The sequence below is a fragment of the Camelina sativa genome, chromosome 11, assembly GCF_030686135.1.
Source record: "Camelina sativa cultivar CO46 ecotype springtype chromosome 11, ASM3068613v1".
NCBI classification, from domain to species: Eukaryota; Viridiplantae; Streptophyta; class Magnoliopsida; order Brassicales; family Brassicaceae; genus Camelina; species Camelina sativa.
Window position 1 is genome coordinate 3,010,672 of NC_141890.1, and position 14,879 is coordinate 3,025,550.

The 14,879-nt window shown below is 39.1% G+C and overlaps 1 protein-coding gene across 41 annotated transcripts; it reads left to right on the forward strand.

The window, feature by feature from the left end:
• The first annotated feature begins 118 nt into the window (after positions 1–118).
• Positions 119–7,929, forward strand: LOC104721365 (uncharacterized). 41 transcript variants are annotated; one of them, XM_087476227.1, is made up of 35 exons: positions 119–340; positions 439–580; positions 679–795; positions 933–1,054; positions 1,167–1,227; positions 1,329–1,432; positions 1,575–1,682; positions 1,780–1,871; positions 2,013–2,078; positions 2,179–2,290; positions 2,432–2,542; positions 2,632–2,683; positions 2,782–2,898; positions 2,992–3,049; positions 3,150–3,255; positions 3,398–3,503; positions 3,605–3,666; positions 3,799–3,884; positions 4,048–4,163; positions 4,252–4,359; positions 4,463–4,521; positions 4,621–4,712; positions 4,890–4,995; positions 5,091–5,138; positions 5,246–5,310; positions 5,411–5,515; positions 5,671–5,768; positions 5,885–5,904; positions 5,988–6,099; positions 6,220–6,278; positions 6,384–6,462; positions 6,548–6,745; positions 6,813–6,973; positions 7,145–7,253; positions 7,336–7,929. In XM_087476227.1, exons 20-25 carry the CDS (start codon positions 4,269–4,271, stop codon positions 5,261–5,263), a joined length of 414 nt encoding a protein of 137 aa, XP_087332353.1. In that variant the 5' UTR covers positions 119–340; positions 439–580; positions 679–795; positions 933–1,054; positions 1,167–1,227; positions 1,329–1,432; positions 1,575–1,682; positions 1,780–1,871; positions 2,013–2,078; positions 2,179–2,290; positions 2,432–2,542; positions 2,632–2,683; positions 2,782–2,898; positions 2,992–3,049; positions 3,150–3,255; positions 3,398–3,503; positions 3,605–3,666; positions 3,799–3,884; positions 4,048–4,163; positions 4,252–4,268; the 3' UTR covers positions 5,264–5,310; positions 5,411–5,515; positions 5,671–5,768; positions 5,885–5,904; positions 5,988–6,099; positions 6,220–6,278; positions 6,384–6,462; positions 6,548–6,745; positions 6,813–6,973; positions 7,145–7,253; positions 7,336–7,929. The 41 variants fall into 41 exon arrangements, with proteins under 41 accessions (XP_087332353.1, XP_087332357.1, XP_087332360.1 ...); XM_087476231.1 differs by having other exon boundaries at positions 5,671–5,734; XM_087476234.1 differs by having other exon boundaries at positions 5,675–5,768.
• The last annotated feature ends 6,950 nt before the right edge of the window (positions 7,930–14,879 follow it).

A 14,879-nucleotide genomic window follows, 5' to 3' on the forward strand; every position in this document is an offset into this window, starting at 1 on the left:
CTATGTTGGGCTTGTGTTATCTATGCTGGGCCTTTAGCTTATGAAAGTGATTTACTATTTGCATTAGGGTTATTTCCTTTTGACCTTATAACAAACAAAAAAGGAAAAATGGATTCCTATTCCCTTTTTTGTTTTCGCCTCTTTTGTTTATAAAATATCTGGGGAACGACTCTCACTCAGTATCTGGAGAACACAAAATTATATCAGAGACTCTTCAATTGAGCGAGAGAGCGAGAGAGCGACGAGAGAGAGAGAGAGAGAGAGCGCGACGAGAGAGAGAGAGAGTTCGATTCTTCTAGTGGTGGCGACATGATGAAGAACAAGTCAAGAAGAAGAGGAGGTAATCGTTTCGTGTTCTTCTCCGATTTTGATTTTGATTTTTTTTTTTTGCTTTTTAAAAAATCAGAGCTTCGACACGATGAACAAGTTGTGTGTTAGGTTTCGTGTTCCCAACCAGGCGGACGATGATTTACTCAGATTTATCTGTTTGGAGGATGAAGATTCAGAACACCAAAAACGGGGTCGGTCCGGCGTGCTCTTACAGTAAAAACAACATCAAAACTGTTCGATTCAAAAAAAGGTAATATCTAGGTCTTTTTTTTGTCTTGTCGGTGGCGCTGTTCCTCTTGTTTCTTTTTTTTGCTTTCTTTCTAATTGTGTTGATTCTTGTCATTGCAGGGTAACGATGATTGTTAAAAACGTAAAGCTACAGGTTTTGATGTATGTCCGAGTCTCATTCAGCAAAAATCATAGCCATCGCAAGGCCACGAGAGAGAGAGCCAAAACAAGTCAGCGGTATCTCTTTCTCAACCCTACAAATCGATTTCGATTTTTCTCTTTCTACTATTACAAATATGTGTGTGTGATTGTTTTGCTTTTGAAACAAGCGCTCTGTTTTTGTCTATTAAATCAATTTGGTTTTGTTGTTGCAGCTTCTCTAGATGATGGAGATATATTTATGGTGGTTCACTTCCTCCTTCCCATTACTGTTTAGGATGATGCTGATATTATGGACCAAAACGATGGCAAAGATGTCCTCTTCTTATTGCTCTCTGTAAGTCATCCTAAAGTTTTTTTTCCTTTTCTTTATTTTCTTCTGTTTCAAGTTTATCTATCTCCCTTAACCAATACTTTTTTTTTTTTTTTTTTTTGTTCCGAACTACAAGGTGCTTCTGAAGTGTGAGGGATTATGACCTAAACCATGGAGTACTCCTCTTCTTACTCTCTGTAAGTGATCTCAAATTCCTCTATGTTTTTCGTTTCTTTTTCCTGTTTCAGGTTCATCCTTGACTACCCCTTTTTTTTTTTGTTGTTGTTAAAACAACAAGGTGCTACCGAAGTTGGAACTCGAGAAGGCACCAGAATTCAAAGCAGCACCCTTTGAACAAAAAGTTACTTGTCATTGCCTCATCCCAACAATTCCCTTCCACAGGTTGAAACTCTCTGATTCCTTAACTCCTCTCTTATCTTTATATGGCGTGTGATTGTTTTTGCTTTTGAAGTAAGAGTCTAGCTTTTGTTTGTATATGGTGATCTTCATTAATGTTGTTGTTTGTTTCTTTTGGCTGAAACAGGTGTGTGTGTCCGTGTTCCAACCAGGATGATGATTTTGTTTTTAACAACAAGTGCTCCTGAACTGTTAGGGATTATGACCATGGAATACCCCTCTTATTGCTCTATAAGTAATCTCAGATTCCTATATGCTTTTCTTTTATTTGTCTTGTTTCAAGTTCATCCTTGACTACTCAATGATCCTTTTTTTTTAATGTTGTTCTGAAGTTGGAACTCGACAAGGCACCAGAATTCAAAGCAGCACCATTTGAACAAAACGGCACTTGTCATTGCCTCATGCCAACAATTCCCTTTCATAGGTAAACTCTCTGATTTCTTAACTCCTCTCTTATCTTTATTTGGCGTTTGAATATTTTTTACTATTGAAATAAGAGTCTAGCTATTGTTTGTATATGGTGATCTTAAATAATGGGTTTGTTTGTTTCTTTTGGCTTAAACAGGTGTGTGTGTTTGTATTTTTTGGCTGAAACAGGATGATGACCATGGAACACCTCTCTTCTTGCTCTGTAAGTGATCTCAGATTCCTCTATATGTTTTTCTTTTCTTTTTCCTGTTTCAAGTTCATCCTTGACTACCCATTGATCTTTTTTTTTTTTGAACAACAAGGTGCTATTGAAGTGGAACTCGACAAGTCCCCAGAATTCAAAGCACCATCCTTTGAACAAAAAGGTACTTGTCATGGCCTCATGGCCCTCATCCCAACAATTCCCTTCCACAGGTTGAAACTCTCTGATTCCTTAACTCTTCTGTTATCTTTATTTTGCCTGTGAATGTTTTTGTTTTGAAAGAAGAGTTTATCTTTTCTTTGTAAATAGTGCTCTTGAATAATGGGTTTGTTTGTTTCTTTTGGGTGAAACAGGTGTGTGTTCGTGTGTTCCAGCCAGATTATGTGGAGGAAGACGTAGATTCAGACCAAAAATGGTCGCTGGTGGTCGTTCTTACAGTGACAACATCAAACTGATTTTTAAAGGTGATATAGGTCTTTCTTCCCTTGTCCGCTTCCTTAAAACTGACTCGAATTTTTGTAATGGGTTTGTTTGTTTCTTTTGGGTGAATCAGGCGTGTGCGTGTGCATGTTCTAACTTTCATTTGAATTTTCGCCTTTACTCAGGCAAGTAGTTCCATTACTCACAAGCACTCAATACGTTTGCTTCAGTAGTAGTCCCCATCCATAAGTGATACCGAGACTTTTTGGTTTTGTTGTTACAGCTTCTCTAGATGATGGAGATATATTTATGGTGGTTCACTTTCTTCCCATTGATGTTAAGGACGATGCTGAACTTATGGACCCAAACGATGGAAACTAAATCCTCTTCTTATTGCTCTGTAAGTCATCTCAAAATTTTATTCTTTTCTTCTGTTACAAGTTTATATATATCCTTTTACCAATACTCCCTTTTTTTTTTTTTGAATAACAAGGTGCTACTGAAGTGTTAGGATTATGACCCAGACCATGGAACACCCCTCTTCTTACTCTGTAAGTAATCTCAAATTCCTGTCAGCTTTTCTTTTCTTTGTCTTGTTTGAAGTTCATCCTTGACTAATCCATGATCCTTTTTTTTTGGTTGAACAACAAGGTGCTACTGAAGTGGAACTCGACAAGGCACCAGAAAGAATTCAACGCAGAACCTATAAACAAAAAGTTACTTGTCATTGCCTCATCACAACAATTCCCTTCCACAGGTTGAAACTCTCTGATTTCTTAACTCCTCTCTTATTCTATTTGGCGTGTGAATTTTTTTGATTTTGAAGTAAGAGTCTAGCTTTTGTTTGTATATGGTGATCTTCATTAATGTTGTTGTTTTTTATCTTTTGGATGAAACAGGTGTGTGTGACCGTGTTCCAACCAGGATGATGATTTTGTTTTTTAACAACAAGGTGCTACTGAAGTGTTAGGGATTATCACCATGGAATACCCCTCTTATTGCTCTGTAAGTAATCTCAGATTCCTATATGCTTTTCTTTTCTTTGTCCTGTTTCAACTTCATCCTTGACTACCCAATGATCCTTTTTATTTTTGTTGAACATCAAGGTGCTACTGAAGCTGATCTCGACAAGGCACGAGAATCCAACGTATAAACTTTGAACAAAAAGGTACTTGTCATTGCCTCATCCCTACAATTCCCTTTCACAGGAAATAAACTCTCTGATTCCTTAACTCTTCTCTTATTTGGCGTGTGAATGTTCTTTCTTTCTTTCTAATTGTGTTGATTCTTATCACTGCAGGGAAATGATGATAGTTAATAACGTAGCTACAGTTTGATGTATGTCCAATTCTGATTCAGCAAATTTAAAGTCAAAACAAGCCAGAGGTATCTTTCTAAACCCTATATTTGTATCGATTTTGATTTTTTTTTTCTTTCTACTAATACAGTTACAGAGGTGGTGTGTGTGAATGTTTTGCTTTTGTAATAAGAGTTCTGTTTTGTGTTTATGGGATCTTAATTAATCAATTGGTTTGTTGTTTCTTTTGAGGTGGTGAAACGAAACAGGTGTGTGTGTTCCAACCACGAGGATGTTGACTCAAAAAATTTCAAGGACAGTACCAAGTATATTCAGACCAAAAACGGTTGTCGGAGGGCGTTCTTAAAGTAACAACATCCAACTGATTTGTAAAGGTATACAAGTGAGTCGAATTTGCTTATTAATGTGTTTGTTTGTTTCTTTTGGGTTTAACAGATGATGGAGATACATTTATGGTGGTTCACTTCCTCCCCATTAATGTTAACGTTGATGCTGAATTATTGACCCAAACGATGGCAAAGAAGTCCCTTTTCTTATTGCTCAGTACGTCATCTCAAAAGTTTTACTCTTTTATTTGTCTTCTTCTGTTACAAGCTTATCTCTATCCTTTAACCAATACTCCCTTTTTTTTTTTGTCAACAACAAGGTGCTACTGAAGTGTTATGGATTATGACCCAGACCATGGAACACCCCTCTTATTGCTCTGTAAGACATCTCAAATTCCTATCTGCTTTTCGTTTCTTTTTCTTGTTTCAAGTTCATCCTTGACTACCTAATGATCCTTTTTTTATTGTTGTTCTGAAGTTGGAACTCGACAAGGCACCAGAATTCAAAGCAGCACCCTTCGAACAAAACGGTACTTGTCATTGCCTCATGCCAAAAATTCCCTTCGTCAGGTAATAATAAACTCTCTGGTTCCTTAACTTTTCTCTTATCTTTATTTGGCATGTGAATATTTTTTACTTTTGAAATAAGAGTCTAGCTTTTGTTTGTATATGGTGATCTTAATGGGTTTGTTAATTTCTTTTGGGCTAAATAGCTTTGTGTTTGTTTGTTTCTTTTGGCTGAAACAGGTGTGTGTGTTCGTGTTCCAACCAGGATGATGATTTTGTTTGTGAACAACAAGGTGCTACTGAAGTGTTAAGGATTATGACCATGGAACACCCCTCTTCTTGCTCTGTAAGTGATCTCAAATTCCTCTATGTTTTTCTTTTCTTTTTCCTGTTTAAGGTTCATCCTTGACTACCCATTAATCTTTTTTTCTTGCTATTGAGGTGGAACTCTTCAAGGCACCAGAATTCAAAGCACTACCCTTCCCACAGGTTGAAAGGGTGTCATGGCCTCATCTGTTACAAGTTTATATATATATATATATATATATATATCCGTTAACCAATACTCCCTTTTTCTTTTGTTTTTGAACAACAAGGTTCTAATGAAGTGTTAGGACTTAGGATTATGACCCAGACCATGGAACACCCCTCTTCTTGCTCTGTAAGTAATCTCAAATTCCTATCAGCTTTTCTTTTCTTTGTACTGTTTGAATTTCATCCTTGACTACTCAATTGATCCTTTTTTTTGGTTGAACAACAAGGTGCTACTGAAGTGGAACTCGACAAGGCACCAGAAATAATTCAACGCAGAACCTATAAACAAAAAGGTACTTGTGATGCCTCATGCCAACAATTCCCTTCCACAGGTAATTCTCTTATTCCTTAACTCTTCTCTTATCTTTATTTGGCGAGTGAATGTTTTTGCTTTTGAAATAGGAGTTCAGCTTTTGTTTGTATACGGTGATCCTCAATAATAGGTTTGTTTGTTTCGTTTATAATACTGTGTGTTCGTGTGTTTCAGCCAGATTTTTTTGGAGGATGAAGTAGATTCAGAGCAAAAACGGTTGCCGGAGGGCGTTCTTAAAGTAACAACTTCCAACTGATTTTTAAAGTATCCAAGTGAGTCGAATTTGCTTCTTTTTTTTTAATGGGTTTGTTTGTTTCTTTTGGGCTTAACTGGTGTGTGTGTGCGTGTTCGTGTTCTAACTCTCATTTGGATTTTTTGCTTTACTCAGGCAAGTCGTTCCATTACTCAGTACTCACAATAACTCAATACTTTTCGCTTCAGTAGTCCCCATCCATAAGTGAGACTGAGACTTTTTGGTTTTGTTGTTGCAGCTTCTCTAGATGACACAGATATATGGAGGTTCACTTTCTTCCCATTGATGTTACGGATGATGGTGACTTATGGACCCAAACGATGGAAAATAAATCCTCTTCTCATTGCTCTGTAAGTCATCTCAAAGTTGTATTCTTTTCTTTATTTTCTTCTGTTTCAAGTTTATCTCTATCCTTTTAACCAATACTCCCTTCTTTTTTTCTTTTTTTCTTTTTCTTTTTGAACAACAAGGTGCTACTGAAGTGTTAGGGATTATGACCAAGACCATGGAATACCCCTCTTCTTGCTCTGTAAGTAATCTCAAATTCCTCTCAGATTTTCTTTTCTTTTCTTTGTCCTGTTTCGAGTTCATCCTTCTCTACCCAATGATTCCTTTTTTTTTGTTGAACAACAAGGTGCTACTGAAGTGGAACTCGACAAGGCACCAGAATTGTCTCAAGCCAAAGGCCGCAGTAATCATAAAAATGTATAAAGGTAGTTGACATTCTTAATAACCACTATGGTCTCACGTTCTTCTCATTATAGTATTTTTTTAATGTGTTGATTTCTTTTACTGCAGGGAAACGAGTGTTAAATACTTAGCTAGCACTAGCAATATGATTCATCAAAATCAAAGCCATCACAAGGAAAAAGCTAAATAATGGAAAACTAAGACATGTGAGCCAATTATTGTTTCAAAATCAGCAAGGACTTCACCCCATAGCACCAGCTTTTGCCTGCACCACAAAGAAGTTTCCCACATCTGCCATAATTCAAGGTAAATACCCTTCATCACTTTAGAACAGACTCATAGCTTGATAGATCTCATTTTCTTATTGTTGCAGGGGCTTCATCTTCAAACAATTGCATTGACTAATCATAATGCAGACACATCTTCAATATGAGCTTCAACGGAAGTTTCTCAAGTAGAGAATCAAAATGTAGAACTCTGGGATTACTTTAAGGATTATGAAAGTTTAGACTACCTGGTATTTGTACTTTAGAGGTAAGATTTACAAATTTTAGATTTATTACATTTTCGTTCGTGATCAAGTCTAGGTTTAAAGTTGGATTTATGTAAAACAACATCAAATTGCTCGATTCAAAGGTAAGTTAGGTCTTTGTCTTGTCTCTTGTTATAGTTTTTCTTCTAATATGTTGATTCTTATCACTGCAGGGACAATGAGTGTTATTTACATGCTACAGTTTAATGTGTGTCCCAGTCCGATGGCGACGAGAGAAACAAGAGAGACAGAGAGAGATGGAGAGAGCAAACAGACCTGAAGGTATCGTTTCTTTATTTTCTTCTCACAGAAGTTTATCTCTATCCTTAAACCAATACTCCCTTCTTTCGTTTTGAACAACAAGGTGCTACTGAAGTTGGAACTCGACAATGTGGATTATTGTCATCCGGTTCAGAAGACCGGTTCAGGTTACGAACTGGGCTGTCGCTGTTACATGACCGAGGTTGGGCCGTGAAGGACTTTCGGATGTGGACCAGAACCAAGTCGGTTGGTTTGTGTTTCTTTACAAGGAAGAAAGGCAAGTTTCCAAAAGGAGAAGGAGTTGCAAACCCTAAACCTAATTGGAATAAGGCGGCTTCAAGGTTATATATAAAGAGAAGCAAGAGTTCACAAGGAAGAGAGAGAGAAGAATCACCAACATAGAAGCAAGGGAGAGACAAGTTAGAGAGAGAGTTTTCGGGTTTAGAGAGCCTCTTGGTAATCTATTGTCTGTAAGGGCTTCGAGTAGATAGGTTTTTTATTCTTTTTGTTTTTGTTCTCTGGGTTGTTCTTACACTAGAAGCATAGGTGAATAAGCTTCAGGGTCGTGTTTCTGTCGAGTACCTATAAGAGAGAAACAGAGAGTGTTAGATTGAGAGACAAGAGAGATTTGTACTAAAACTTATACTTGGATTTCTTTAGTGGATATTTGCAAGGGTCGGTCCTTGCAAGAGACGTACTCTCTGGTTTGGAGGAGAACTCGTTAAATTTTGGTGTTGATTAGTTCTTGTTTCCGCACTCATACAGAGTTAGACTAATCGGGTGAAAACATTTACAAGTGGTATTGGAGCTTATAAGTGGTATCAGAGCTTATAAGTGGTATCAAGGCTTAACAAGTTGGTATCAGAGCACCCAGGTTAAGCAAAAGGCAATCTAGTATCAGGTTCTGCGGGTGATTACACTAAAAGAAATCAAGTAGAAGAAGAGGATCGTGAAACAGTCATGGAATCAAACACACAAAAGTTTGAGGTTGCAAAGTTCGACGATAAAGGAGACTTTGGACTGTGGAAATTCAAGATCCGATGTCAGCTGGAGTTACAGGGGTTAGAGCACACTCTCAAGGAACTAGAGACCGTTACTACGACAGAACAGACTAGTTCGTCTGCAACTCCTGCAGAAGGTGGCAAGGCAATAGCAGGAGTGAAGAGTGGAACGGAGAAGGTTGATTTTGATCCAGCTAAAGACAAGAAAGCAAGGACTCTAATCTGCATGAGCTTAGGCGATGTGCCACTGCGTAAGGTCATGAATGAACTCACGGCATTGGGAGTTTGGAAGGCCTTGGAAAGGGATTATCAATCAAAATCCCTACCTAACCGCATCTACTTGAAGCAGAGGTTTTCATGTTTCAAGTATGAAGAACAGAAAAGTATAGAAGACAACTTGGATGTGTTTCTTTAACTGGTGGATGACTTGGCCAGTTTAAACATCAACATCTCTAATGAAGATCACGCTATTCAGATTTTGTCTGCTATACCAGAGCCATATGAATCTCTGAGGGACACTCTTAGGTATGGAGCCGGTAAAACACAATCCTTAACCATTGATGATGTTACAAGCGCTGCTTACTCTAAGGAAATTGAGCGAAAGCAGAAAGTCAAGTCAAAGGCAAACTCAGAAGGCCTATTTGTGAGCAGAGGGAGGTATGGGAACAGGAACAATGGTCAAGGAGGCAACAAGTCAAAGAGTAAGGATAAGAGATCAAAAGTCAAGACAGAGGAATCAGCCTAAGGCAAGAGAATATTGGGTCTGCGGGAAGGAAGGTCACTTTAAAGTAGATTGTCCGGAAAGGAAAACTACTAATGCTGCAAACGTTGCTCAGGAAAAGGAGCAGCCTATGGTCCTAACAGCAAGCCTACAAAACACAAGAGATAAGTGGGTTATGGATTATGGTTGTACTTTCCACATTACACCAGACAAAGACGCTTTGTTTGATCTCAAGGAGATTGATGGAGGGAAGGTCTTGATGGGGAACAACACTTACAGTGAAGTGAAAGGAATTGGCAAGCTGAAGATACTAAACCCGGATGGTTCTATTGTAACACTTACAAAGATAAGGTACATGCCTACGATGGGCAGAAATCTTATCTCCTATGGGCAGCTTGAGAAGAATGGATGCAATTATGTTGGTGAAGACTTTGCAGTAACATTCTTCAAGCAGGGCAAGAAAGTGTTTACAGGAAAGTATCATGATGGACTGTACTATTTGCAGGGAATTGTCTTAAAAGGGGAAGCATCTGTGGCAAGAGCCCAAGTGAATCTCACTAACAGATGGCATTCCAGGCTAGGACACATGAGTCTAAAGAACATGAATCTTCTGGTCAAAGAAGGTTATCTAGACTCTAAGGAAGTTCACACATTGGATTTTTGTGAAGACTGTGTCCTAGGTAAATCTCACAAACAAAGCTTTCCAGAAGCTAAACATACAACAACGGACATCCTGGAGTATGTACACAGCAATTTGTGGGGATCAGTCTCAAATGAATCAAGCTTGTCTAGTTGCAAGTACTTCTTAACATTCATTGATAATTATTCAAAGAAAGTCTGGATCAGATTCTTAAGAAGTAAGGACGAGGTGTTTGAACAGTTCTCAGAGTGGAAGAAACTCGTGGAAAATCAAACAAACAAGAAGATCAAGTGTCTAAGAACAGACAATGGTCTGAAGTTCTGCAACCAACAGATGGATAAACTATGCAAGGATTCAGGGATTAAGAGACACAGAACCTGCACTTATACTCCTCAGCAGAATGGAGTATCTGAAAGGATGAACAGGACAATAGCTGATAAGATCAGATGTATGTTAACGGAGACAGGGACGGAGAAAAAGTTTTGGGCTGAAGCTGCTGCAACTGCAGTTTACCTAATCAACAGGTCTCCTAATGCATCCCTGAAATTCAAGATTCCAGAGGAAGTTTGGTCAGGATCAAAGGTGGATTACAATCATCTCAGACGATTTGGATGTGTGGCATATGTACACGTTCAACTGGACAAGATGAGTCCTAGGGCTGTTAAAGGATTCTTCATGGGATACCCAGTTGGTACCAAAGGTTACAGGGTATGGTAGAAGAAGGAAGGTGTACAATCAGCAGGAATGTAGTCTTTGATGAGGAGAAGCTGTACAGGGAAAAGGAAATAGTACCTGAAGCTAAAAGAAAGAAGAAAGTCACTTTTAACACAGATTTGATTCAGGGACCAAGCGCAGGTGATTCAGTTTAGAACTCTACTGGTCAAGGTGGAGCTGACGCAGGAAATACAAGTTCTATCGGTCAAGGTAGGGCTTCATCAGAAGATACAGAATCTACTGGTCAAGGTGGAGCTACTTCTGAAGGAATAGTGACAGAAACAGAGACAGGAACAGAATCTGAATCAGAGGAAGAAGAGGAATCGGATCCTGAACAGGAAAGCCAGGAGGTACAACATGAGTCTCTTGATGATTATATGCTGGCAAGAGACCGGAATAGAAGGCAGATAAAACCACCTACCAGATTTGATGGATCTCACTATGTGGCTTATGCACTGGCTTGTGCAGAGGATCTAGAAATAGATGAGTCAAAGACTTGTGGGAGAAGCTAGGAGAAGCAAATACTGGAAGAGGTGGGAACAGGCTATGATTGAAGAGATGAAGTCTCTACACAAGAATGAGACATGGGAAATTGTCTCTAAGCCAGACAAGCAGAAAATAGTGGGGTGTAAATGGATCTTCAAGGTAAAGGAGGGAATTCCTCGAATTGAAGAAGCTAGATACAAGGCCAGACTTGTAGCTAATGGGTTTACATAGGTTGAAGGAGTAGATTACAATGAAATCTTTTCTCGTGTAGTCAAACATGTTTCTATTCGAATCATGTTGTCAGTTGTGGTTAATTTTGATTTGGAATTAGAACAACTAGACGTGAAGACTGCTTTTCTGCATGGCACCTTGGATGAAATCATCTACATGAATCAGCCTGAAGGATTCATAGAGAAAGGAAGAGAAGACAAAGTCTGTCTACTCAGGAAATCACTCTATGGATTGAAACAATCTCCTAGACAGTGGAATCACAAGTTTGACGAGTTTATGAAGTCAGAAGGGTTCCACAGAAGTGTCAATGATCCGTGTGTGTATTACAAAGGATCAACTATTGATGATAAGGTGTTTCTCTTACTCTATGTGGATGATATGCTAGTTGCAGCTAAAGACTTGGAGAAGATCAAGATCTTAAAGAAGAGTCTGAATAGGGAGTTTGAGATGAAGGATCTAGGTTCAGCAACTAGGATCCTAGGAATGGATATCATCAGGGACAGGAAGAAAGGGGTTCTGAAGTTATCACAAGGAAGGTATCTTAAACAAGTTTTAAGAACATTCAATATGGATGAGTGTAAGGCGGTTGTGTCTCCTGTTAACTCGTTGTTGAAGCTGAGAAGGTTGACATAGGAAGAGTTAATCAGAGAGTCATCACTAATGAGCTCAGTACCCTACGCAAGTGCAGTAGGAAGCCTGATGTATGCTATGATCGGTTCCAGACCTGATCTAGCATTTGCCATCTGTTTGGTCAGCAGGTACATGGCAAATCCAGGCAGAAGTCATTGGGAAGCGGTAAAGTGGATCCTGAGGTATCTGAAGGGAGCTACAAAAGTGTGTCTTACATTCACAAAATCAGATCACATGCGTATTGAAGGGTTTTGTGATTCAGACTATGCTACTGATCCAGACAGAAGTAGATCAGTTTTAGGTTATGTTTTCCAGGTTGGTGGAAACATAGTGAGTTGGAGATCCAGTCTTCAGCATGTGGTAGCCCTTTCAGAAGCTGAGTACATGGCTCTCACTGAAGCAGGTAAGGAGGGTATTTGGTTACAGAAGATATGCAATGAATTAGGATTTGATTCAGAGAGTTTTAAGCTGAATTGTGACTCACAAAGTGCAATTTTTCTGGCTAAAAACGCAATGCATCATGACAGAACAAAGCATATTGCTAACAAGATTCACTTCATCCGGGACTTAGTGAATGATGGCTCTGTCAAGGTAATCAAAATCCACACTACCCCGAATCCAACTGATATGTTAACCAAGGGATTACCTGGTAATGCGTTCAAGAATTGTCTCGCAACGCTGAAATTCATCACCTGATTTAAGCAAGGGGTACTTCGAGATGGTTTGTTGATTGGTCATCTCGTAGGAAAGGTAGAGAAGCAATTGTAAGGAACTACATTGCAGTCTCAAAGGAAATCAACAAAGGAAGATTGAAGATGGTAAAATCTGAAATCGGGAAAGGGTCTCAGGGGTATTACTTAGGACAAGCAGAGCAAGGCGTTGAACTCCTTGTGTTCTTCCTCACCTGGAAAGTCAAGAAAGAACAAGTTAAAGTTCAGGAGTTGTTCATGATATAGAGGGAAAACAGAGAAGCATCACAAGATGAAGTTTGTTTTTGTGTTTTTAGGTTACCTATGTCGTGAAGAACAACAGCTTTGAGGACTTCAAGGGGAGGTTGATGAAGACTGCTGAAATTATCCATTGAAGATGGCAACAAGGTTAAAGATTCGTCGGAACAGATGAAGTTGAACCAGACGACAAAGGTGGAGATTTGTGGATTATTGTCATCGGGTTTAGAAGACCGGTTCAAGTTAAGAACTGGGTTGTCGCTGTTACAGGACCAAGGTTGGGCCGTGAAGGACTTTCGGATGTGGACCAGAACCAAGTCGGTTGGATTGTGTTTCTTTACAAGGAAGAAAGACAAGTTTCCAAAAAGGAGAAGGAGTTGCAAACCCTAAACCTAATTGGAATAAGGCGGCTTCAAGGTTATATATAAAGAGAGGCAAGGGTTCACAAGGAAGAGAGAGAGAGAAGAATCACCAACATAGAAGCAAGGGAGAGACAAGTTAGAGAGAGAGAGTTTTCGGGTTTAGAGAGCCTCTTGGTAATCTATTGTTTGTAAGGGCTTCGGGTAGATAAGTTTTTTATTCTTCTTGTTCTTGTTCTCTGGGTTGTTCTTACACTAGAAGCATAGGTGAATAAGCTTCAGGGTCGTGTTTCTGTCGAGTACCTATAAGAGAGAAACAGAGAGTGTTAGATTGAGAGACAAGAGAGATTTGTACTAAAACTTATACTTGGATTTCTTTAGTGGATATTTGCAAGGGTCGGTCCTTGCACGAGACGTACTCTCTGGTTTGGAGGAGAACTCGTTAAATTCTGGTGTTGATTAGTTCTTGTTTCCGCACTCATACAGAGTTAGACTAATCGGGTGAAAACATTTACAAGTGGTATCGGAGCTTATAAGTGGTATCAGAGCTTATAAGTGGTATCAAGGCTTAACAGACAAGGCACCATAATTCAACGCATAACCTTTGAACCAAAGGCACTTGTCATTGCCTCATGCCAAAAATTACCTTCCACGGGTAATAAACAGTTGAAACACTTTGATTCCTTAAGTCTTCTCTTATCTTTATTTGGCATCTGAATGTTTTTAATTTTGAAATAAGAGTTTTGCTGTTGTTTGTATGTGGTGATCTTAAAAACCGAGTTTGTTTGTTTCCTTTGGGTGAAACAGGTGCGTGAAGTAGATTCAGACCAATAACGGTTGCTGGCGGGCGTTCTTATAGTAACAACATCATACTGATTTTTAAAGGTAATATAGGTCTTTCTTCCCTTGTCCGCTTCCATAAAAGTGCAGTTGAGAATGCAGTTGTTGCCACCTAGTATTTATATTTTAGGGGTAAGATTTACCAAGTTTAGATTTATCACATTTCCTTTCTTGATCAATTCTAGGTTTAAAAATTGGATTTATGATTGATTTTGGGAACTGTTTCAAGTTTTCTTGCACATTTACGTGTTGAGAATCGCATACCCCGATTCACCTCTATAGTGAACCTCATACTGCGACTCTGCCCCTACTCTTCGTCTACTTCACAGATCAGTTTGCATAACATAAACATAACACAGAGATTTAACGAGTTTTCCTCATGCATAGGGTACATCTCGTGTGGGAACCTTCTCCCACAAATATCCACTATCAATCACTCAAGGTTTACACACAGTGTTTCATATACAAGCTTAGAGAACTAACAACTACAGAGAAACCTGAAGAAGAAAACACATAATAGATCTAGCTTTTCTTCTTCCACTCTCTTTGTCTCTGGTTCAGCTCTCCCTTCCATGTATAACCCTGAAACACCTCCAGAACCCCAAAGAAGCAGCTCCACCTTCGTCTCTCATCAGAGTGTCATGAAGACACCTTAAACCTAGACAAGGTTATGCCCGGTTCTCAGCCCTTCGACCCCAGCCAAGCTTCTGCTCCTTTATCATGGTTCTACGCACAACTTCAAGCTCCTTGTACGACGCCCTACAGCCGCCACCAAGGTACCACCAGCTTCTTCTGTGTCTGCGTTAGCGCATTGTCTTGTTTCTTCAACCCTAGCTTCCTTTATATAGTAAAACCCTAGAGCTTATGTCGGTTTACCCTTGCAGACTACACAACCCGGATCATGTATGGGCTACACACCAAATATAGGCCCAATTCATGGTTCAGACCAAATAAGCCCATATGAAGCAAACATTCACAACAATCTCCACCTTTTGCTTCATTTGGTCCAACTCACAAAATCCCCTTTGTGTTGATTCTTTCTTGAGAAGAAAAAACAAATCTTGTCTTCTCTTGTGGA